Source organism: Drosophila yakuba, chromosome 3L (assembly GCF_016746365.2).
Source record: "Drosophila yakuba strain Tai18E2 chromosome 3L, Prin_Dyak_Tai18E2_2.1, whole genome shotgun sequence".
In the NCBI taxonomy this organism is placed as follows: domain Eukaryota; kingdom Metazoa; phylum Arthropoda; class Insecta; order Diptera; family Drosophilidae; genus Drosophila; species Drosophila yakuba.
In genome coordinates this window covers 19,226,768-19,250,859 of record NC_052529.2, presented here as the reverse complement: position 1 = coordinate 19,250,859, position 24,092 = coordinate 19,226,768, and the positions used below count along the sequence as shown (strand labels likewise).

At 40.2% G+C, this 24,092-nt stretch overlaps 2 protein-coding genes across 3 annotated transcripts in view; one reads left to right on the top strand and one right to left on the bottom strand.

Moving 5' to 3' along the window:
• Positions 1-24,092, top strand: part of LOC6534655 (trichohyalin) — a 42,835-nt gene that overhangs the window by 6,000 nt on the left and 12,743 nt on the right. For both annotated transcript variants that reach the window (XM_039374514.2, XM_039374515.2), the window contains exon 2: positions 24,008-24,045. The gene's annotated coding sequence lies outside the window, so the exon portion shown is untranslated. The remainder of the gene's footprint in view (positions 1-24,007; positions 24,046-24,092) is intronic.
• LOC6534656 (transcription initiation factor TFIID subunit 8) lies at positions 17,960-19,603 on the bottom strand. Its single transcript, XM_002095295.4, has 3 exons — positions 19,242-19,603; positions 18,600-19,178; positions 17,960-18,237 (listed from the first exon to the last, which is right to left on the bottom strand). Exons 1-3 carry the CDS (start codon positions 19,354-19,356, stop codon positions 18,095-18,097), a joined length of 837 nt encoding a protein of 278 aa, XP_002095331.1. The 5' UTR covers positions 19,357-19,603; the 3' UTR covers positions 17,960-18,094.

Sequence of the window (24,092 nt, the reverse complement as noted above, 5' to 3'; positions counted from 1 at the left end):
GCTCAACAGCAGAAGCAGGACTTTTCCTCTTTTCCTCTTTTCAGTTAACATTTTCCTTTTGAAGCTGCACTAAAGGCCGGGTCCTAATTAAGTCGATGTTGGCTTTCCAGCTGCGCTTTTCATGGCCAGTCCTAGCTTTGAATCTGCTCCCGATTGCTCCCCTCATCCCCACCGAAAAAGTGGGAGTTGCAGTGCTGGAACGAAGGACACGCACAGCTGATAACGCACAGCTTGCAAACTGGCGGCCAAATCCCAACAGGCCAAGCCACAGATCCACCGCTTGACAACTTTCATCGGACAGCAAATTGTTTTCTTTTCTGCGGTTTTTACTCTTAATTATGCGCAGTTAGGTGGAGTTGACTCGGGAATTATCACGGTTTGGGCACTGGTAATGGTACCCGCGTTCTTCGCTTGTTGGGATTCGCTGACTTTGACATTCGAGTTCAGCTTGGCTCCAGTTTTTGTTTTTTGTTTTTTGGTTTTTTCTGCCAGACTGTTGCGAGTCGCCAGTTCATTAAACTGAAGTGTCATTCTGCGAACGTTTCACTGCCTTTTTTTTAAGTCTTTCACGGTAACGGGGCAAAGTACAAAATTGTGGTGTTGTGTTGTAATGGCAGGGGAATTTATGGATTCAGGAATTTTCAGAACTGTTTTTAAGCTGACTTTAACCAATGTGGGAGCGCTACCCTGGAAAGAATAATTCTAGAGAAACATAAATAAAAATACTGGTTAAGGTGTTTATTTGTATGGCCTCATCCACACCATCTAACATTTGTGTATATGATTGAATAATGCAGAAAATAGAGAAGAACAACCAATTTCACAAAAATGGAAGCTTGCCATTCGATACATATTTTGCATTTCTATATCACTACAATATTAAAATACGTGCTATAAAAAGCTTACCTTAAAAACGCATAATAAGAGCGGTTAAAATATCCCCCGATGATTTTATCCCCATGAATTTATTATACTTCGTTTTCCAAATTCGCACTCATCGGGATTGCCAACACCCAAAAGTTTTGACTTTGCTTGAATTACATCATAATCTGCTCGTTCGCACACCTTTAAGAGCATTAAACGCGTCGCTCTGCCCATAACAAATCGAAAAACTTTCAAATTGCTAACATGCTCGTAAAATCAGTTGTTATGGCTTCACCCAGCACCGACTACGGAATCTACCCGACTCAAATCGGTGAGATATGGCACCATTATGATTGCACAGGCACAGACACTCGTCGTTTTTTCTGCTTTTTTTTTGGTTTTTGCCAAAGAAAGCGGTGAAAAAGTTTTTTATTTAGGCTTCGACATGCAAAATTGTCAAGAACAATAAGGCGAAACCATATAAAATATGTTTTGGGTGCGTTGCGCCAGTTCACCAGAGAATCGGAGGTGGAGACGCGCTGAAAATGCCAATTAGGCTGAAGCCAACGTCTCAAAAGCAAAAATGCACAAAAAAAAGCCCAAATTCATAAAAAACTTTAAAGTTTATTGTGCGCCTGGAATGCGAAATATACAAGATCATGTTGCTGGGAGAAAAAGCGAACTAAACAAACAGAACTATAACAAGGGACCGAAAACCGGCGTTTCTTAAGACCCCTTATCATAAACGATCGTGCTCAGGAAATCAAATAAATTATGTGGTCAGACCGAAAGAAAACAGACCCCAAAAAAAAAGCTTAATTTCTAAAGCCAGAACACGGAGACAATGTTGTCGCCAACTGATTGCTATATCGTTTTTTTACGAACTTTGCTTTGATTTTGATTGGGGCAGATAAAAGCGTAAGCACCACAAACGCGTTTCTGGCCTACGAGGTGTTAATTATATTTCTAATTAAGCCCATCTAGTGGGTAGCGTTCAGTCATAAAGTCAGCTTTAAAGTTCAACAAAATTAATCAACTTGGCTTATTTATGGCTGTTCCCTTGATGGATTTGACTGTGTAGAATTAATGGTGTAATACATTAGGCCAGCTTCTTAAGACAACAGCCTCCGTACCTCATTAGAAATTCTATTGCGCCGGTAATGAAAACACCATAAATATGCAAAATGATGGCCAAGATGGCGTTGACACAGTCGATGACGAGGCTCCTGATAAGGTGAACCTGTTCGCAAATAACTTAGCCCAGCAAACTGGAACAGATAAAGGGTATAAGGTAGTTGCGTGAAACTATGCAGATAAGATAGCTAGGTCTCAGGATTACCCTGAATCTTATCTGACAGAAGAGTCTGAACCTTAGTCATTCAGGAAACATAACGTTCTCAATTTAATTATTTTAAAATTCTGCGAAGTAGAATTAGTCTAATTGGTTTAATTACGTATATACTGGGCGAGTCTGTTTTAATAATAGGTTTGTTTTTTCTTTCGTACGCAGCCTAACTTAATTTAATTAGCCGGCAAAGTATTTTTTTAAAGTCATATTCTTTGTATCCATAGAACACAAATTTTATTTGCTTAATAATATTTTTAATGTATTAATGAGTTAGTATTCACACTAGTTTAATGACATTTTAGTGATTAGGCATTGCCAATTTTTGCCACGAAACTCAATTAATATTAAAAACATATCCGCCAGCAATCGTAGGAGGGTTCTAACTCCATCTATCATATTTCCGGCCTTTGAGTGACTTCCTCCTCTTCGCCCCCCGACTTATGACATATGAAATTAATGTTCGTTTAATATGTTTTCAATTTCAATGAAAATACCAAAAATATGCCGTAAAATTTCCGGCATAAATTGGCGGCGCCGTGCTCATAAATCTTTTCCAGCCAGGACAGGATGCTGCTCCTCCACGTCAACATTGCCATAAGCCGATGCTCATACCCAACTCCAAAATTCAGTATCGCCCCGAAGGGCTGTCCGCTATTTATGCAAATTGCAAACAATCCGAGGTTCCTCATTTCCTCCCGCTTCAAAACAGCATAATGGCAAATGGAATTCATATTTGTGGCCTGTTTGTTCTTTTTCAATTAGAGTTTGGTCAATGATTTGTTATACAATTTAATGGAAAATCGATTTTGGCCCCAGGCAAATTATAAATATATTTATTTTATCTGACCCTTTGTATATTGTGTCGATTTTGTTGTCAAATTAGTTATTAAATAGGGAAAGACAACTGCTAAAAGGAGCTGCATTTTCGTTTAAAATGTAATTTCCCCTAGTAAGTTCCATGCATGTAGAATAAGTTGGCGGAAAATTCTGCAGCAGTAGGAAACGCGCAAATGCGAGGAAAAGAAAAAATTGAAATATGTGCGCCAAGCAAAAAATGTGTTTTCCTCGCACACACTCACTTACTCCCACCCCCGTCCCAACCCCCTGCTTGTTGTGCATTTATTTTTGCTAGTTTCGTTTGCTTTGTGCAGCTGCTTTGCAATTTAACTCCGACCCCCTTTCCCCCCTTTCCACCCTTCCCTTGGGGAATACCCCTTTAACCCCTTGTTGCCGGTTTGCTTAGCTGCTTCGCATCGCTAATCCAGTGCGAGATACTTTCCCGCTGCTGCCGTAGATTTTTCTCGAGCATTGTTCGGCTGACAAAAAGTCATTTGTTGCAGTTGCCACTGGCAAACTGAGAAAAAAATATATCTTTAGCGCGAAGACGGCTTCTTATGATGCGCTTAATTTGAGTTTTTTAGCAGAAATGTGAGATGTGAGAGAAAAAATTGTTGTGCCAGGACGTTACTTGGGATGACTGATTCGAAACAGCAAACAATTTCGCTAGCCGTATATGATTTACTTTTAAGTACATGAACTTTTTTCTTTTCATTTAATTTTTTTTCGGTTTTCAAGTGATTACCTACTATCCACTTATCATTGTATTGTACAATAGTATTAATAACCTTTTTCTTTATATCCCTTTGCAGGTAAGTTCCCATGGCAACCGGATAATCTTGGTAAATATTTCCAGCTGACCGTCATGAATACTGCCTCCAATTTCGTGCAACTTTTCCTTGAAACCAAAAATAAAGTATGCAATGCAACATTCGATATGCAAGCACAACAAATTGTGTTCAGTTGGCAGAAATATTTCAGCTTTTAGCATGTTGATTTTCTCGAAAACGAAGCGAACTGCGAGGCGTACACCAGTGCGTATGTGCCATGCATTGCGGCGGGCACGAGGCGCATAACGCATACGCCGCGTATTGCACGCCACGCGCAATTAAGCCAAACAAAATGCGATCGCAAAGCGTTAATAAAAATAAAAATCCCAAAAGCGAGATGCGAGATGCGAAAAACGCGAAATAAAAATTAACACCGAGCATAAAATATTCCCAATTTAACGACGGCGTGTGCATGATAAATTTACTTGCAATGTGCCCGATAATTAATAAATATTTAGGCGAGGGGCCACAAACACTATGCAGTCAACCACTTGACCATAATCAGTCAATCAGCCGGCAAAACGGGGACGTTGTTGTTTCACCCATTAATGAAGTTGTTGTGTTTGCTTGCGCCAGCCCACGCATATAAATATGTGCGAATCCATAGAGATACAGCTCCATACATATATAACGCGATATGGCGATACATAAATGCAATTGCCGCTGGCAATGGTTTCGATCCAAGCCAATTAGGCGCATCAATTTGGCTCGCTTTGCTTGTTTATCGAAGTGCAAAGCGACGGACACGAGCCACATGTCGAATGGCTAATCAGACACTTTGGGGTCATTTCCAATGCAGATTTCGGTGCGGAGTTGTGCCCGAGTTGTGCCGGAGTTGTCGCTTACTCTCCCCCAGAGACGAAACCATGTCCGCAAATGTTCAATTCTCTACAAAGTTCATACTCAGTTGGGACTTTGGCACCCCCTCCATTTGTGGGCAATGCGCTGCCTCCAGTTATCACTGCCGGAACAACTACGGACTTTCAATTCAGATCATCTCGGACTGAAGCATCGCGATGCGAGCTTTCACTGCAAATACCCATTTCGTTTCGCCCCTTTCCATTCACATATCCACGTGGAGTAGGGTGAGTCGATATGATTTTCTGTGGAGAAAAGAAACGAAATGAAGGAAAGACCTTTGACTGCATTCATAGCATGTATTTCGTATCATCCTTAATATGACAGAAATGTAATTATACTTATTTGAAATCGCACAACAACAAAGAGTTAGTTGTTAACCTACAAACTTTATTAGATCTTTAACGTTTAGAATGAACTATAATCGTCATTAAGCAAACATCTGTTTAATCAACAACTTGTTAATTATTTCGTTATAAACTCAAAAAGGGGTCACCTGAATGCGTAAGATTGACCCAGTTGAGTGGTGAAGTGCGTGCATACATGGCTGGTACTGGTCAGCAGGCCAACAATGGAGTGCCACTCAATATACAAAAGCACGGCTATCCGCCGATGAATACAAACAACAGTGGCAACAAAGACTTCTGCACTGCTAACAATCAGCAACAATTTTAGAGGCTGGCTAGAAAGGCAGAGAAAAATACAGATTTTAGAAAGGCCAGACAGAACGTGAGGAAGAACCGAGAGGCAAATTGCTGAAATCTTTTGCAGACTGAGAGCGGAAAGACTGGCCGGAAAGGATACGCTTGTTAGCAGCGGAAGTAGCACCCAGGCTGGGAAGAGACAGCGCCGCACAATTAGAAAGGGACAGGTGGCGTGGCAGTGGCAGTGGGTAAGGACACCATTGTTGCCAGGACACTGTAATTAAACGCTTAATGCGATTTCACTTGCTGCTGCTGTTTTTGTTACTGCCTCCTCTTGTTAATTGGGTCACTCGAAATGAATTTTTAGCGTTTATTCAAATAGCCGGGCATAATGAAGATGTTTTCCCAGGCTAAGCCACTTAATTGACTTTCATTGTTGTTAGCAGTGTTCCACCTGCAGCACAACTCAATTAGCTGAATGGCAAAGTTCTTGCACAACTTTCGCAGTCTGCATAATTTGTAGGTCAGCTTGCTTTGGCACAAAAGCCTCTCGAAACAATAAATTGCAGTTAAATGGTATTGCCAAAGGATTTTCCCCAGCCAAGTAGCTTGTAGCCCCTTATTTGTGTGGCCAACTTCGAGCCAAGATGGCCCTTTGGTCGACTGATCAACGAGCATGTAATTAATTTAGTTTCTTGATGGAAGTGAGAAAAGCAGAATTATACTATACACACAAAAAAGTAGCTTAGTACATAAGTGCATTGAATCAATGGACCCAAATTTATTAAAAAATATGTATTCCTATTTTCGGCTAGAAGAAATCGAGCGAAGATATTTAAGTTTTCCATTTGTGTAACTTTTCCTCTTCCAGACCTTCAGAAAAACAAAAGGCGAAGTGAGCTATATATTTCTTATTTTTTCGGTCTTTTGGCTGTCGACATTTTGGCAATTTGATTAAGTCCAATTTGTGCCGTTGTTCTGCCACGCCCACTCACCCACACAGCAACGCAACAGCCCACCGCCCACCAAGCCGATCGGTTTATTTGCGCTCAACTTTGCAGTTAAATAAGACAACACAAATTTTCTTGCCAACTTTTCGTGTGCGTATGTGTGTGGGTGGCTGGGAAATTGTGATGCCATTAGGAAAAGTCTGCAACTCAAATGACATTTAAGTTTATCTAAAGGGCTGGTTTTTGGGTTTTTGGGACCGACCTGAACTCCAGGGATTGGATGCGGAAGTACTCTGGAGTCGGAGTAACCGAGACAGACAGCATTTCCATGGCAAATATAATTACAAAGAAACAGAAAATGCAATTTTCCGAGCATACTTCTGGGCAATCCAGCAGGAAACTCAAACACACACACGCTTGTTTCGAGGCTAAATTCGGTAAACATACGTGCATATTGTAGGGATCGATTTTTGGACCAACTGCCAGCTCGCTTGCATCAATTAGAGTGCCCAATGAATATTTCACAATTTCAATTTGGCCCAATATATAGCTATATAATTATAAGCAAATTGATCCTTTTCAATGCGAATTTGCCACAGGCTGACACCCTGTCAGTGCACAGGGGCACTCCACTGAAAGAAAAATTCAAAAAAAAAAAGGAACTGGGCGGAAAATATTATATTTAAGGGTGTAATACATAATGTGAACTACTAAAAAAAGTTCAGTTATATTGTTAAAATTTTAAACAATTTTAAACCATTCTTCTATGCCTTTGAAAAAGTGTTATGTATTTTAGGATTTTGCAGCATATTTTTGCAGTGTACTGGCAGCATAACCCACACACACATGCTGAGCAGTTGAGCTCACTCAAACTAATCAGTTGTTTCAATATTTGCCCGAAGGAGAACAAGGACAAAAGTCATCAGGAATGGATGGGGGCGGGGGAAGGGAAACTGCAATGCAGGCAGGAAACGGAAACGAGCGGCGAAGAACAACGGAAACAGCGCAGTGCGCTGCAGATATGAGAGCCACTTCCTCGTCCTCTACCTTCATTCACCTGCCACGCCCACCTTCCACCTTCCACATGTCGATTAGGAAAGAGTGGAGGACACTCAGCCAAAGGCTAATTGATTTTCTCGCACTCGCACAACTCGAAGTTGCATCACCAAAACACATTTTCCATGTTCTCGCCCGCAGATCTTTTCAGTTTTGTCTCGTCTTATCGCGAGGGGCCCACTTTCAGCACTCTTTTGTGGATTTAAATTCGTTTGCATAAAATGCGGCTAATTAAAACTTTTGAAACGGACAAAAAATAGGCAAAAACGGTTACGCCAATCGAAGGCATCTGCTTGAAAAGTGCCCAGAAAAAAAGGAGCATAGGAATATTCAGGCAACGACCGACTTCATTTAGGGAAAACTTATTATGTTTTCATGAACTTTTTCGCTTAAAAGAGCGGTAGACGTTGGAAAAAAATTCCAGAGAAATAGGCCTTTCTCATATTGAAAGATACCCTTTTATTTGTATAGAGACAATTAAAAGGTATTTAAAAAATAAATTGAAAATTAAATACGTCTTTTTTTGGCTTTATTTATAATCGTATAATCGTATAGTCCAAGAAACTTTTACCAGAATCCCTATAAATCCCAACATGTCCAAGATATTTAATCTCAGAAAGGAAATTTCATACGTTTCTCCACCCCAGGCATTTCCGCTTGGCCAAAGTGCCATCGCTCATTGTGAGTGGAATAAGCATAATGTCGTTACCGCCGCCTCGCTTTTCCCCACTTATTTCACAGGACAACCGACGACTGTGCAAATGAGTAATAATAAAAGCCAAAACTCTTGAGCTGTTAATGCTCGCGCATTAAAATAAAAACCCCGAAAAGGCGGCATAAAAAAGGGAATACGGAGAACAGAATCCAAAAGGAAGTGGAATAAATCGCAAAAAAAGCTATGGAGCAACGTGCCACGCCCTCTTAGGCTGCCTTTGGCCACCAGGCATAATCAACTGGCTGCTTAAGTTATAATTTTATTTTTTCCTGTACTTTTTTCTGGCCTCCGTTTGCAATGCTAATGTTCCATTAAAGATGCCGCAAAACTTCTCATGGTCCAGAAGTGTGAGGTTTTGCCACAAACATATCCAGAGCGTTTCTTGCAAGGCTGTTGCATAAATATCCGAAACTTACGGCCCATAAAAATCAATTCCCCCACATCAGCGAGGGAACAGTTCTGTTCTTTTCTGGATTTTCTGACTGGGCTTTGTTTATTTGCATTTCCTGCCCCGAGAAAACGGAAGTTCGCATGTCAGTCGCTGGGTAGCTGGATGATCATAAAATCAGCCAAAGGCCAGCCGCAAAACTTATCTTATTTATGGGGTGTATATTCATGGGTATATTCGCAACCCCGAAAAAGAAACTCACAGCCCAGGGCTTTACTTAGCAAAATGAGCAGACTACTTGACCCGGCTGGTCGTGAATAATTTCTAACATTTTAGATTAAAGCTCGTGGCGAGGACACTCGAATGATTCTAATCTGAGGTATATGTATATTCTTAATATTTCTTGGCGATCATTAAAAAACAAAAAAACCACTTAAACACTGACAACAAAGTGATATGACTTAATGCTTTTGATGACACAAATACAAGAAGAATAAATCTAGGAATAAATTTTATTTGAATTTAGATGAGTAACTGAAAAGTGGCATGATATATATATTCTTTAATCTATTTCCTTTTCCATTACGTCATTTTCTATTTTCAGACAATGTTTTATAATTTCAGTCGTAAAAAAAACATTAATGCGCCAAATAATTAATACTTACAGTGTGCAGAATGTACATTCATTTCAATTCTTTCCTTTTTGGCACTACAAACCACAAACATTCTAGCCACTATAAATTCAGTTTCAGATAAGCCTTAAGGCTTTTCCCCATAACTTAGTGGGCTAATTGGTTCACACTTGTATTTTTCTGCTGTAGTTTCCCTCAATTTCGGGGTAAACATTTGTATTCGTTTTCTGCTCTTTGTGAGCAACGAGAAGCGTGCCAATTTTCTTGGCAGTTTTCCCCTGTATTTTTAGATGTAAATTAGTCATACTCAACGCAATTCGAGACTCAGACGTTTTCCATTTTAAAATATTTAAAAGAGATAGAAGGGCAAAGCAAACACTTGTTGCGAAAGGCTTCCCTCGAACCTAATTGAAAATTAATTGTTTCTTCAGACACTTTGGGCTATTTTCGAGGCTATTTAGCTAGAGTTCCCAAGAATTCCGGGGATTATTCAAAATTTATGGCAACTGTCATCCATTAGGCCTTCGTTTATGTCACAGTTTCTCTTGCTGAATTTTAATTTATTAACATCAAAAGTTTTCTGATTTAATTGTAGCTTTCTGGCTTTTTCTGTTCGTTGAATTTGACTTAACCAATATTATGCTTCGATTTTAATTCGCCGTTGTACTCCTTTCCAAATTTTATTTTTGGTTTTATTGCCACGCATTGATATTGACTGAATGTTTGATGATTAAGCGGTTTGCTGAAATGCAGAAACATGAACTACATAAAAAATACAAAAGCCCGAATATTACATGTAGCTGCTCTGTAGATCATGGTCATTACTTTGGAGTTCAACTCTTTGCTTTCCACATGTATGCAAAATTATGCGACACATGAGATGAAAGTGGATAAGTTGTCACAAGAATTCCAGAATCTGTCAAATAAGTTAAAAAATATGTCAACTGCATATGTGAGGCTCTGAATTCTGATGCCTGTGAATGGGCCAACATGATTGATGTTTTTTGTCTGATGACATAGACAGGATGAACGAAAAAAAAACACATTTCTTTTTATTTAAGAGTACATGAGAACATGTAGGGAACTTTTTATTTTTATTGGCCGTGTGGACGACTTTTATACTTTGAAAAACAATTGGATTTTGCTGCGATTAATTTGCCAAATTGATGGTACTCGACGTTTACTTTGTGCAATCAGCAGGCTCAATGCAATTTTAATGCATTAACCGAATTAAATAAGCCAGCTCAAAAGTGATTCAATTAATCTGCATATAAAAAATGCATTTTTAATTTATTTAAACACTCAGTGCAAATGGGAAATGCACAAATACCGACCACAACAAAAGGTCGAGCGCAATTAGCCGGGCCATAAATATATATCCAATTCAGGGACAGACGCCGTGACATCCAGCAGAGATGTTCCACAGGGCGTATAAATAAATAATATTCGAGAACAAAATCCATTCCGCGGAACAAATGGACCGGCTGGGGGGAAAAGTTCCTGAAAATACATTTTCAAGTTCAGGCCAACGAAATCGACTCGGAAATAGGAACGGCCAAAGGTCATGGGTCATTCCAATGCCAGAGCGGGTGGTTGGGCTGTTTCGTGGGTGGTTCTCGTTTTTTTGGGGTGGGTCATGTTCATCTGTTCAGCTCTTCATCGCTGAGCCAACATTTAAAGTCCCCTTGGAGTGCACCGCAAATTGAATGCAAATTCGTAAACGTGCTATCCCATGTGTGGCAAGCAGTTGAGCGCTGCTTTTTGGGTGGCGCACCAAATGGGTGGTAGTGGGTGGTTCATTGAGTGGTGCTGTTTCAGCTAGTCAACTGTCTGGGAGACTTGGGGAATGGATTTGAGTGTAAATCATTTTATTGAGTTAAATGCAATGTAGCCAAAGGTAGTAAACATAAAATAACCAACAATTGTAAACCACTTTTATCATAAAATTGCATTTAAGATGTTGTTTAACCTTGGTTTTTATGTTAAGAAGTTAAGTCAATTTTTTAACCCCGGAACTGAAAATATTCATATGTATATATTTATTTACTTAAATTTTTCGTTCAAGCGTTTAATGCTTTTTGCCTAACAGCAGTATCAAGACAATGTTGAATAACATTGGTGAATTGGCATTCGCTTTTTGGTGTCAAATTTTTAAGATAATAAGGAGCATACAGAATGCACTTGGTAATCATTCCAGCGTCTCTTCATTTAATCAGCATCAGCTAATCTTACGTCGTTAGCTTTGCCCCAACTCGTCCCCATTATAGAAATGAAAGTTTGTGCTGACCTGATGTGCATTTTCCACTTGGAAGCTGGCCGTTCAATGGATGTGTTTGCGGATATTTTCAAATGTTTTAAATTTATGACCTGTTGCTGGCATTATTTTCATGCCGATGACAGGCCTCCTTATGGATGCTGTTTTATTTTCTCGTTATAGTTGTTGCTTGGCGGGCCTAGTCTTGACAAGATAAAGCGGCAGCCATATGGAAAATATTTCAAAGAAAGATTGCCAAATCCTGATAAGAGCCGCACTGAATCCGACCGCCGCGAACTCCGCGAAACCATTTCAAATTGATTAGAGAGGGAGTGAGAGGGCAGAAGGCCTTAGAACGAGACGGGAAGACGGAGCCAGCGGAGCATCGTCTGCGATAAACATTTAAGATAGCATCGAGCCATTAAAAGCACAGATCGCAGGGGCCAACTCAGGGGGGTCCCAAATCAAGCAAATCCGCTGAGATTTGACAATCGAAATTCTTCTACGGATTGAAAATTCAAGTTGCGTTTTATATTCTCTGGGTAATATGGTAGTTGTAGACTAAGAACTGCTTACAACCTAGAATATAATATATATAATTAATAATAAGCTGTTCCTTGTAACATTAATTCGAAATGAAAAAAGTCGTTTTTCCGAAGCCCCTCTTAAATATTGTTAAACACCGCCTCTGATACCTGCTCCTACTACTTTCCCCCTACAAATCTTTTGAAATACTCTTGCTGCTTATGACACAATGAAAAACCGATTTGGCAGATTGCGGAAATTCAGCTTGCCACCTGAAGTGGAGCATTCGGGTGACCCTCGAGCGGGAAATTCGAGATGCGCGAAAAGCTGCGCCTGCGCCTTCTGCCCTTGCCCTTGCGATGCTGTTGCATGCCTCATTCATGGCTGCTTGGCCATTATATCTCTTACGTACTTGGAATGGTTCCATAGTACCGCACTACCATTGTTCGGCAAGTCCGACATTGTTCCAGACAGCTTACCGCGAGCTTTTGAGCCAACTTTGTTGTGATTATGAAATGATTTGCATCTACTTTTTGCCTGGCAAGTGAACTCGCTTTCATTGCCATGATGCCAGACATTGGAGTACATACATATATTTCGGGTTGTGGCTGGGTGAAACTGCTTAGAATGCATAAGCTGGCAAGACAAGCTAATGAGACAGGCTCCTGACGGAAGTCGGGCCAAAGAGATATATCTGTAGGAGACTTGCATTCGGCAGCGCTACTTTGACATGCTGAAATATCTGCGCGCTGTCACGTTTCTGGCATTATAAACACATTAGGTATTCGGAAAACATTTTCATTTACCAATGATTGAGGGAGCCAGGCAACAAGGTGTTCCTCGCTTTTCCTTTGCAGCAGACAAGCTTTATTAATTCAATTCGAAATGCATTTTCGCCGAAATTGCTGCCTTTTACCCCAAGAGCTCCGTGAGCGAGGGCCAAAAAATTTGCATAATTGCGTGTTGTCAAAGAGGCAAAATCGACAGGTGAACCAGGCAGTGGAAGATGTAATTGCATCCTCTTTGCCAAGTTAGCACTGGCGGCAATCAAATTCAATCAATTTAATTAAGCTGAAACGGGGGCGTGGCTGCAGCAGCATTTCGAAATAGAAGAGTAGACACGGCGTATACGCAATTTGCTTTATTTTTAACACGTTACGCACGTAGAGCGGTGCTAAAAATATAATCGCGTATACACTTGTCTTTATATAGCCGCCATAATATCGAGTAACACACGCGTACCACACACGCACATACGCACAAAAGCGGGAAAAGCGGGAAAGCGGATGAGCGGGAACGGGGGAAAAGCTGGCCAGAAATGGAAGTGAGTTTCCCCAGTGGCCTGCCTACATAATAAAGCGGCCATAAAGCAACAGAACGTGCCTACAACACGTACAAATGGGCCAAAAGGGATGTGGCTGCGGTGCGCACAGTTCTTCTGTTTCGGCTGCTGTTGGGCAAACTATTTCCCAGAAAAGTCATTTGATAAAAATTGGTAAGAACGATAGGTTGGCTTAGAAACTTATTATTTGTACTAGTTTTTGTGCCATTTGGTCACATTTTTTCTATTCCGAATTCCCAATAAACATTACCATTTCTCTTATTTTAAAAAAGCTTTGTAGTTTACTGTGTCAAATTGAGAATTTCAATGAAATGTAATATAAATTATGTTTTCTAAAGCACTTTAAATAAATATGTGTGTCAGACAACTTCTTTTCTCACAAATGTAACAAAATATATGAAATACGTAAGTGGCCCAGAACCCCACAAGTTCTTTTGGAAGTCCCAGTATTTGCTGCTGGATATGAGTTCTTCTTTTTTGCCACCCATCATATGAATATTGCAAGTTAAAGTTTTTGGGAAGGTCCCTGACAGTGGATGATGTTCTGCAGTGGCTTTGGGCCGCAGAAATTTGTAATTCCCAAACGAGGCAACGGCGCATTCTCATGCTAAACACGAACCAAGAGCGATTTACTGGCACTTTTTCCATATTTCCTTCCATACTCCCGAGTATGTGTGTCAAAAAGCAGACAACATAAATAACACAAGCCACAAGAGAAGAAATTATGCCCAACAAGGGCACAAAATAAAACACGTGCAAAAAAGTTTTTTTTCCTTAAGACGCTGGATAATAAAAATCAAATAAGACCGACGCAAGTCGAAGAAATGACTGGAACCGCAACGCAAAAGAAAGTGAGACCGAGAAAAAGGCAGTGGAAAGTAAATTTTCACACACGCGCCGCTCAAAGAAAAAAATGACAAAAAGAAAGACAGGAAAACACGTAAATAAATAAGAAGCGTGAACTTGAATTGATTTGCTTAAGAGAGCCCAACGAAACTCCCAAATGTTCAGGCGTAAAAAACATCATAATTATAACGAGGTAGCAATTTGCTTGTTTCGCCCAGACAACGAGGCGTATGAGCAATATGCGGGCAAGAAGCATTTTTATGGCACACACGGGCATCAAATTTAAAGCGAGTGCCAAGAGAAAAAGGTTAAACGCAGCTGTAAAAATTCAACGACAGTCGGTTGCAGGGCTGTGAAAAAAGATTTATGAAAAATTGGCTTTTGTTGTTATGGCTGTTATGTCGTTGCTGTTACTGTTGTTGTTGTGGCTCCTATGCGTCGAGGGGCTGCACAAGTAAACAAGATAACATGGTCGAAACACACACTCACTCGAAACGAAACGAAACGAGACCAAACGGAACTTACACACACAGAGAAAAGACCGCGACCGGAAATGAAAATGGGAAGTTTTTGACAGAACTCGCATTTTTGCCATCGCCACACGACCTTCTCTGTTCGTTAGGATATCCGCTTTTTACCCGCCCGCATTTTTATCAACTAGCATAAATAAATCAGAAACTATATGCCCTGAGGTCAAAAAGGTTTATCCGCATGCATGCACAGCGAAAACTGGGGCTATTACGAAAAATAGAATCCGAATGCGAAATATCGTATGAAATGGTTGAAATTTTTGAAGTGAAGTATTTTTGGTTTTACACATAAAGGCATCTTATAAATTATCACAACATTCCTCATTATCATAAAAAATATCGATCATGTAATGATTTTTATCTCGGCAACATACAAAGGTACCTTAAATTAAAAATTAGATTACATTTCTAATTGCTACTTTCATGTAAAGCATTATTTTTTTCCCAGTAGTAAGTAACAAATGTGTCATCCTAAAATAGCGTATTTTCTGTGTTCTCACAAAAAACTGAAAACATAGAATAGCGAAATAATAATCAAAGCAGCCATAATTTTCATTCTCGTTTTCATGTTGAATTGAATTTTATCTGTAGACCGCAAAGTAAACAAAGATGCCAAAGCAATTTTGTGGCCGATGGAAATCACAACAAACACATAGTTGGTTTTTATGCATAGATAAATGCACATTGGCTAACATGGGTTAACTGGGTTAAAATGACAAACGCAATTGGGAACGGCAACAAAAAAAGCAGCACATTTTTGTTAAACATTCGTTGGCCTTTCTCGACGTGGCTTCTCTTTCTTTCTTTTAGCGATGTTTTCCCACATAAATGTAATTTTATTTTTATCGCTCTTTCCCAAATTTGTGTACCGTTGTTGCTCATGCTAATGTTTATGCATTTTAATGGCACAGTAACAACAGCAGCCCGAGCAGCACGAACAGCCAAGAAAAATCGGAAAATTTGGCAAGTGAAAAGCAAGCTGCAAGCAGCCGGCGTTTGCCAGCTGTCTGATCTCTGGCCCCCCAAAATAAAACTGACCCACCCCGACCCTGGCACAATATCAAAGTCAAATTGTGCGTAAAATTCTGATGTTGCCTGTGCCAAATAAAACCATCATCGTCGTCGGCGAAAAATGTTGAGACCAATCGAATGCTGATGACTAAATGATGAGGCAAATGATGGGCAGAAAAGGGCCAGCATCTCGGGAATGTGGAGCAAGTACGGCATGTTTCCAGCTCATTAGACTTATTTATTGAATACATTTTGATATCCATTTTAAAAGATTTCATTTCTTTAGGCAGAACGGTCAATTGAATATATTACTTATAAATCGTATCTAAAATATACAAAAAGTAACAATAACCAGTCCTAAAATAATTAGCGTGTAATGAGAAAGCCCGGGTTTCCTTTATGTTTGACAGTTTGACAGTTTGACGGAAGGGACACGGCACTGTAGAACAGGTCCACAGACTGGTGAAGCACATATTACAGGCTTTTGACGACTGCGAATACTCAAACGCTGTCTTTATAGATATGCAACAAGCCTTCGACAAAGTATGGCATGTTGGATTATTATGCAAGATAAAGACCATGCTTCCTGCGCCCTACTTCTGTATTTTAAAGTCATATCTAGAGGGACGAGAATTTAAAATCACAGTTAGGAATAACTACTCTACCGTATATCCAATGAGAGCTGGAGTCCCACAGGGCAGCGTCCTTGGACCACTACTATACTCCTTGTACACTGCAGATATCCCTTGCCCGAACTTCGATCACATGGAAGCACCCTACAAGGCTCTTATGGCAACCTATGCAGATGACATCGCAGTGGTGTATAACTCTGGGGACAGCAGAGAGGCAGCGAAAGGAATGCAAGAATACATTAATGCTCTGGCAGCCTGGTGTAAACGGTGGAATCTAAAAATAAATGCAACGAAAACCACAAATCTATGTTTCACATTGAAAACGCTCATCAAAAAAACACCCCCACTCCAGCTAGAAGGAGTTACACTAGACCAGCCGCTGCAAGCAACATATCTAGGTATAACACTGGATAAACGCCTCACCTTTGGGCCGCATCTCAAAAATGCAGTAAAGAAATGTGGTCGCAGATCACAACAACTGAGATGGCTCATGAACAGAAGGAACACCCTCTCGCTGAGATGCAAAAGAGCTGTGTATGCGCACTGTATCCTACCGATCTGGTTATACGGGATCCAGATTTGGGGAATCGCAGCCAAATCAAATTACAAACGAATCCAGGTGATGCAAAATCGAGCACTGCGACAAATAACCAACTGCCCCTGGTACGTACGGAACTCTACACTCCATAAGGACCTCAATCTCTACACAGTTGAGGAACAAATTGGGAGACACACAAGTCGATACAGTGACAGACTACAGAGTCATAGCAGCCTTCTTGCAAGACGTCTTATCCCCGCTCGACCTCTGAGACGACTCAAAAGGCAAGGCTTTGCCAAGACATTTGGACAGCAGTAAAAACTGCTATGTATATATGCTCCTACTTCACTAATTTGTATATAGTGTTTGGTTACCCCTAGAATATTTCTCCCCTGTGATGTTAAGATACAATATTATGATGTACGGATTCTTCACTTAATAAACAAAACGAAAAAAAAAAAAAAAAAAAGTATTTTTAAGGGCTATAAAAATTATGGAAAAACTGGTGTGGTATTTAGAGTAAGTTTACCTATAAATCTGTAATGGTTACAACTAGTGAAATGAAAAAATTGCAATGGCTTATCGATTATTACCCCGACTCTTCCCTTGTAATTAGTCTTCCGAGTGATTGTGCTCGTTCCCCGGGATTATTAGCTTGTCATCCAGGGAGATTCCACCCTACCCAAACATCACCCAGCATATCTAATTGCATTCAATATTCCCCCTCTGAGTCTAAACCCTTCCAATCGCCAGATAAAATTTCAAGTAACTGAGGGTACTTCAACGGAAGATAAGAGGAGGAGGCAAATCCCCTGTAATCCCAGCCAGGCGAAGAAATCACAGTCACAATCCTTTGGCTACGGACCTTGGACTGCCAAGCAGGAGTGTCGCCCGCTCGATGGCGAGAAGTTCGGTCGAAACTTGTTGAAAAATTGCAAACGTTAATCAAAGTTAAGCGGCGCAGCGCAGACGATGCGATGCCGACGTCAAAGTTAATTAAATTACAAAGTTATTTAATACTTTGGAATCGCAGACGTTCAGCAGAACCAGCAGGAGGAGCATCTGCTGCTACACCAGACGCAGGACCTTTTGCTCCTGCGAACTCTTGCAACATCATCGCAACGTGTGGCAGTATTTAATGAAATGTAATTGAAATAAATTAATTTTCCTCACACTTTATTCTGTGGAGTAGCTTGGTCTGGTAATGGAAACATTTCGTGTGCTTTTCACCTCTTCCTGAGCTGCAGTTTAATTCGGTTTTCCACCTTTAGTCCGGCTGCAAACAGGTAATACTCTACGTAAAGTCCTGCATGGACACTCCTCCTGCACCCTCATTGCTGGAGGGTTCCTCCATTTCCACGTCTTCGCCTTCGTGATTTTCAGAGGATGGGCGTGAAATACGCAACTTTGGCTCCTCCAAGAAGCGGCAGTCGAGTGCTGTCGGGATCAAAGTTTTTATGACTATGCGAAAGTGAAGGCTGCGAAAGTGATGAAATAAGCTCGGCCAGGCAAAAGCGATCAAAAGTTATAAAATAAAGTCCGTTTCGGTTCTTCTGTGGATTCTCGAGGTTATTTCAATGCGTCGGACCAATTATTATAATAATTATAATGTCCTTGGTCGGACTTAGTCTGGAGGGTTAAGAAGAAAAGCAGTTTTCAAATTTGAAATTCTAGTGATTATGTCTTCTGTCTGTCCGTATGAAAGATGAAAACTCTTAAAATTTTATAAATTTCAATGAAGTTAATTTGACAATGCAAAAGCGTTTAAAGCAGCAATGCTACAATGAATGTATAAATACCTTTATGAGTTATCACCTCCATGGAAGCATAAATGTCCGTATCAAAGACCTGACTTTGCGGCATCAGGGCGTCCGAGTAAGGAACGTTATTGAGCGGACCTAGATCCAAAACATGACCACTTCCATCGCCTTGGGTATTTTCGAATAGCGATATCGTGGGGTAGCACCTTAAGTAGAATGCATTTAAAGCCTTTTGAGTGTTTAGCTCATTCTCGGCATGACGATTCCTCACGGCCACATAGCTACGATCCGTGATCTTCTCAATAAGCGTATTCTTATAGGTGTGCGCCCCTGGAAATGGTGGCAAATAGTCCGGAATGTACGACGTAGAGCCCATTTCCCTGGCCTTTGTGGCACTCAGCATGGGTTGTGGGCCCTTGTGGAAATCCTGGTCCTGTGTCTCCAGTGCTGGACATTCAACAGCGGCCAACGAATGCGGTTGACTCAGGCAAATGGACTTGAGGCCGCCCACCTGGATGTTCATCAAGGTGAAGGTACGCTCCAGATCAAAGTAGCTGGGTGCACTGCGACCGGCGTGATTGGACCAGTTGGTGGTTCGACGGGCAATCTCATGGAGTCCTCGAGGAAACCGTTGATTAACAAAAGTCTGGACATGAAATGAATCTTATTCTCGCCACTTACTGCCGCGCAATAGTTCCAGCAACGACTGGCGTAATACTTCGTCAACCACCTCACAGTTCCTGGAAGCCAGCATTTTGTCCAGCACTTTCGACAAGACTTCGTCGTAGGTATTCATTTATGGGCAAATCACTCGAGTGACTGGGAAAACGAAGTGTCATAGAGTTGCCGAGCATAACGCTTATCGACGATAACTTATTGACATTTGATACATTTTCTAGAGAATTGCCAACGTTGTTTTCAACACACACCTGAAATATTTTTATAATGGTTTGAAATATTTTTCACGAAACCAATTATTCATACCATATGTTATACATATGTAGCTATAAATTATTAATAAAAGTAATAGCCAAAGGCCTTTGCAGCCAGTGCTATAGCTTTAAGCTAAGTTATAAATTCACTTTGTAACTTAGCTCTATATAAATAAATAAATAAATAATCATAAAAGCTAACAACATAACAGTTCAAATAATTTACGCAATCTTTCCAAAAGGCTGAGCACTAAAGACCAGCAGCTAACAACCGATTGGGAACTGTCCGCACCACTCCCCTAAAACTAATTATAATATTTTCGCCTTATGCGATCGCGACCCACTGCAAACGACTCGACATATAGAGACTCGTATCTTGAACATCTCTCCTAATGAGTTATGCAAATATTTGCAGCCGAATGGGTTCCAAGAAAACCAAAGTGGGAGCCATTGTTTGTCCGATGACAAATTCTCCAGACTCCGTCATAGACTGGCCAAAACGTGAGGCATAATCAGTCATAAGCCGAACGAACAACAAGCGGCGCGAAAAGAGAATGGGGAACGGAAAACTGGGGGAAATGGGAAAATCCAAGCACGAGGTCACTGTGTCAAAGTGGAAAAACTACTTTAGATGCAGACAGATTCGCGTTTGCGACGCCCAAGAGGCTGCTGCAATTGAACAAATTGCACCTCCTTCCAGAGTCCCTCCCCCATCGTATTCCCCCACTTTTTATTTTTACGATCCCATCATGATGATGTAGATGATGGGGATTATGCTGGCGGTCGTGCATTGTGGGCGTTCCGTGGCTGACATTTGTACAAAGAACTCGCCCGTATCTATCTGAGATCTAATGTTTTTGCCTCCAAGCGCTACCGTTTACGGCCCACAGAGAAAAAAACGTCTGCTGAATTGAAAACTAGCAACTTGTTCGTTATTAATACAATAAGTTCCAGTTCGTAAATGAAAAAGTCCATCAGTTTTTGATAAATACTCGAATAGATAAAGAGTTTTGAAATTGCCTTATTAAAACTTATCTTTTTGGTAAAAAAAGGACAAGGAAATGACATTAGATACCCGTTACTCGACTAATAAACTGAACAATAATATATATGTATGCCTTTATATACGATTAATATTAGGCGCGTGACTGTTTAAAGCGTTTTGTTGGCGTTACAGTGGGAGTGTAAGAAGTATTTTCGGTACTCCGATAGAAATGTGACTTAAAAGTTTAATATGTATTTTAAATTGAAAGAATATATAATTTTTGCAATTCCTATACTACTGTTTATTTTAAGTGTTATCCCAGATCGCTTATACAAGAAGGAAATAGGGTTTAACATATTTTAAGTTCTTGTGACTAAATAGGTATTTATCATGTGTTTTAAGTAGTGTTTTTTAAAGCCTTTATACATAGGTCATATGATATTTTTCTCTCTCTGTTGCAAAGTGTAAGTGGGATCCGCTTTCTAGACACTATTTCATGTTTAATTTATGCACACGCATCTGCGGTTGCGCCCATTGTCGCATAAATTCATTCTTAATTAACAAGAATGAGGAGCACATCCCGACATGCCAACAACTAGCGATTTGCAGGTTGTTTGCGCAGATGACAAACAAAATAATTGCTGCAATTTAGCCACTGTCCAAGATTCAAACATTCGGAGTATCCGTATACGTATATACAAATAGAGGAAGTGCAGTCGGCGCAAATTGAGCTGTCTTGGGCTAATTCGAACGATTAATTCGATAAGCTTGCAGCTCAAATCGGCAAACAGAAAGACGAACGACAGTTGGACAAACTGGCAGGCAATTGATTGAGCAGTCGATTGCGATTACTAGGGAAGTCTTTGCCAAAGGCCCGGTGCAAATTGCCGCGTCGGCTGGTTGGAGCACAAAGCCCCACAAATTGTTCCAGTTTCCGAGGCGCAGATAAATCTATTGAGATATCGGGACCCGGTTCCTCCATCCATCGCCTCGTTCCTCATCGCAGATGCATTTTTGCTGAACCGTTAGCCCCACGCAGGCCAAATGCATCTTGGCGAGACTGTCTGGATTTCATAGAGTTTATGGCACGATCTTCTGGAGAACTGTTGCCCGAAAGCAATCACTTGACGGAGGGCGGCATAATCTTTATGACAGGCCACTGACGGAACTTTTCGACAGGTTGATCCGCGTCCCAAAATAAGGGATTAGAGGTTAACGGAGCCAGTTGAACTAGTGACCTTTGCCAATTACATTTTTATACATTTAAAAAAAAAAAAAACTGTGTTCATGGTTTTGAGGTTTCATGGAAAGTCAGAGATTTAAAATGTTATTCACCTAATGTTATCCCCTAAATCTACAACTCTTTACCCGAAAATGGCCAACAAATGTAAAAATTGCTGTTTGGCGATCTTTCGTTGATAATGACCACTTAGTTAAGGCCTTATTACGATCTCCTGCATCGAAGACAATCAAAATCAGGAATCCGCACGACTTTTTGCCGGTCAAACAAATCGCTAATGACACAATCAATGCAAAATTGCGTAATTAGAGCCAGATGGCGAACGGTTTGGGCCACGTTTGATTTTGATCAATGGCCAGCAGTCAACCCACGGAAGCCAATTTACCAAACACACAACGCGCGTTCGTCAACCCGTCAAGTTGTGTTAAATTGTATAATGACTACAGCACTAACAATAACAATTATTGTAAGTTATTGTATCGCAAAGGGGAAACGAGTTTAGATGACCAGCAGGTGCCACATTCAGCATACATTTTTAAAACTTAGAGTAGGAATTGGGACATCGGTTAACTCCAATCTTTAAGTACTTACAAATGGGTCATGTGCAAATAATGACGGAATCAGTGAGCAAATTTTGATAAATCGCTTTCTTATCTTATCAACCTAAAAAACAGCTTTTGACATGACTAAAAATAGGTTATAACCATATTTGCTCAAGCCTCTCACTGATTTTTGTAAAAGGCATAAAAGTTTTTACACTCGGCTGAGTTTCTGGAATTTGTTAAGTACTTAGTGCGAGAACTACATTAAAGTTCAACGCTCTGGGAATCACTTTTTGGTCGGGCTTACTTGTGGTTTTGCTAATAAAGCAGCAGTTTAATTTTAAATCAAAAAATATTATATTGTATAATATGTCTTGGGCAGACTAAAGCTTATTTTATGAATATAAATATGGCTTAAAGCCATTTGAACAAGAACTATTCTTCGCCAATATTTGTTTTTCGGATATTATTAGGGCACTTGCACTTTGCAAGTTCTTTTTAACTTCTTTGCCCTTCGACATTTGTCAGTTGAAAAACTTTTACACAAATAAAAGTTGTTTGCATTTTTCACCCAACTCTGACAACGTTTCCGTGTACTTTTCTGTACTTGGTTATGCAAATCGAATATAAGAGATTGAGATAGTCAAACAGACAATGTTGCAATTTAGCCTTTTATGAAGTTGACAAAGTCATTTTGGAGTCACTTTCATGTTTTCATGTTTGGCACTGCCCAACTAATCATAGACCAGGTTGATATAACTTCATATCTGAAAAAAACGCGAAGATAGCAATCGAAATGACTTTATTACTTTCAATTGACACAATTTTGAGGCTGTGCCTGTTTTTCTTCTTTGGTTTGACCAAATTGAAATTTATTGCCGAAACAAAAGGAGAATTATGTCGAAAGGAATTTAATAAATTATCAATTCTAGTGAGGCTTCATGTGCGAAATTGGGAATTAAAAGCCGTCTGCGAAGCTCGTGGCACTTTTAATAATTCAATTGTCTTTTCCCGAAACGCGGCAAGAGTCTGACCCGATTTCGATTCCATTTAAATTCAAATCAACTTTTCAAAGCTGGCAGCAAATTTATGCAGCTTCAGGTTCTCCATCTACTTTGTGCTCCTCTGTTCCAGAAACACACAAAAATGCAAAATATGTGCTAAAAACTAGAAACCTTCTGAGCATAATTACGCAGCTCAACATTAGTGAAGAGCTTCAGCTCCAGCATCATCAAAATTTGCGGGTAAACCTAGGAATTTCCAAGGGGATTTTATGTGTGTGCGTAGAAGTTTCTTACAACTTTCAGTATCGTATATCGACAAAATAAACATTTTCCACTGACAGACAACGTCGAAGCCAACAAAGATAAACAAACAAAGCCCCGAATGCAGTTGCTCAAATTATGAAAGAACTGCGAGATCAAAGGGAAGGGTAGAATAGTTGGAGTAGCACAACATATAGGGGCAAATGGGAAAACCTGACAGTTTCAAGTGGCAGTGATCCGCCATAAGTTCCGTTGCAATTATTATTATTTTTGGACTGAATTTCGCTGACGCCAAGTGGCTCGAGTAGAGGAGTTTTGGATTTTATTCGCCTCGCGATATGTCAAAATGCTTTGCTTCGAATGGTTTGCATTTTGCGCATCGCTTGAGACAATACTATGGAAAAGGAATCTCGTGAATTAAATCTACATATTTATTCTCGCATTGGGAGCAATTATTGATTATTGCTGTATTTTATATTTCAGATTCGCCGATTCTGTTGTGAAGACGTCTTTTCCATCAGGTAATTAATTACTAAAAGTATTTCATATTTAACATTATTTATTATGT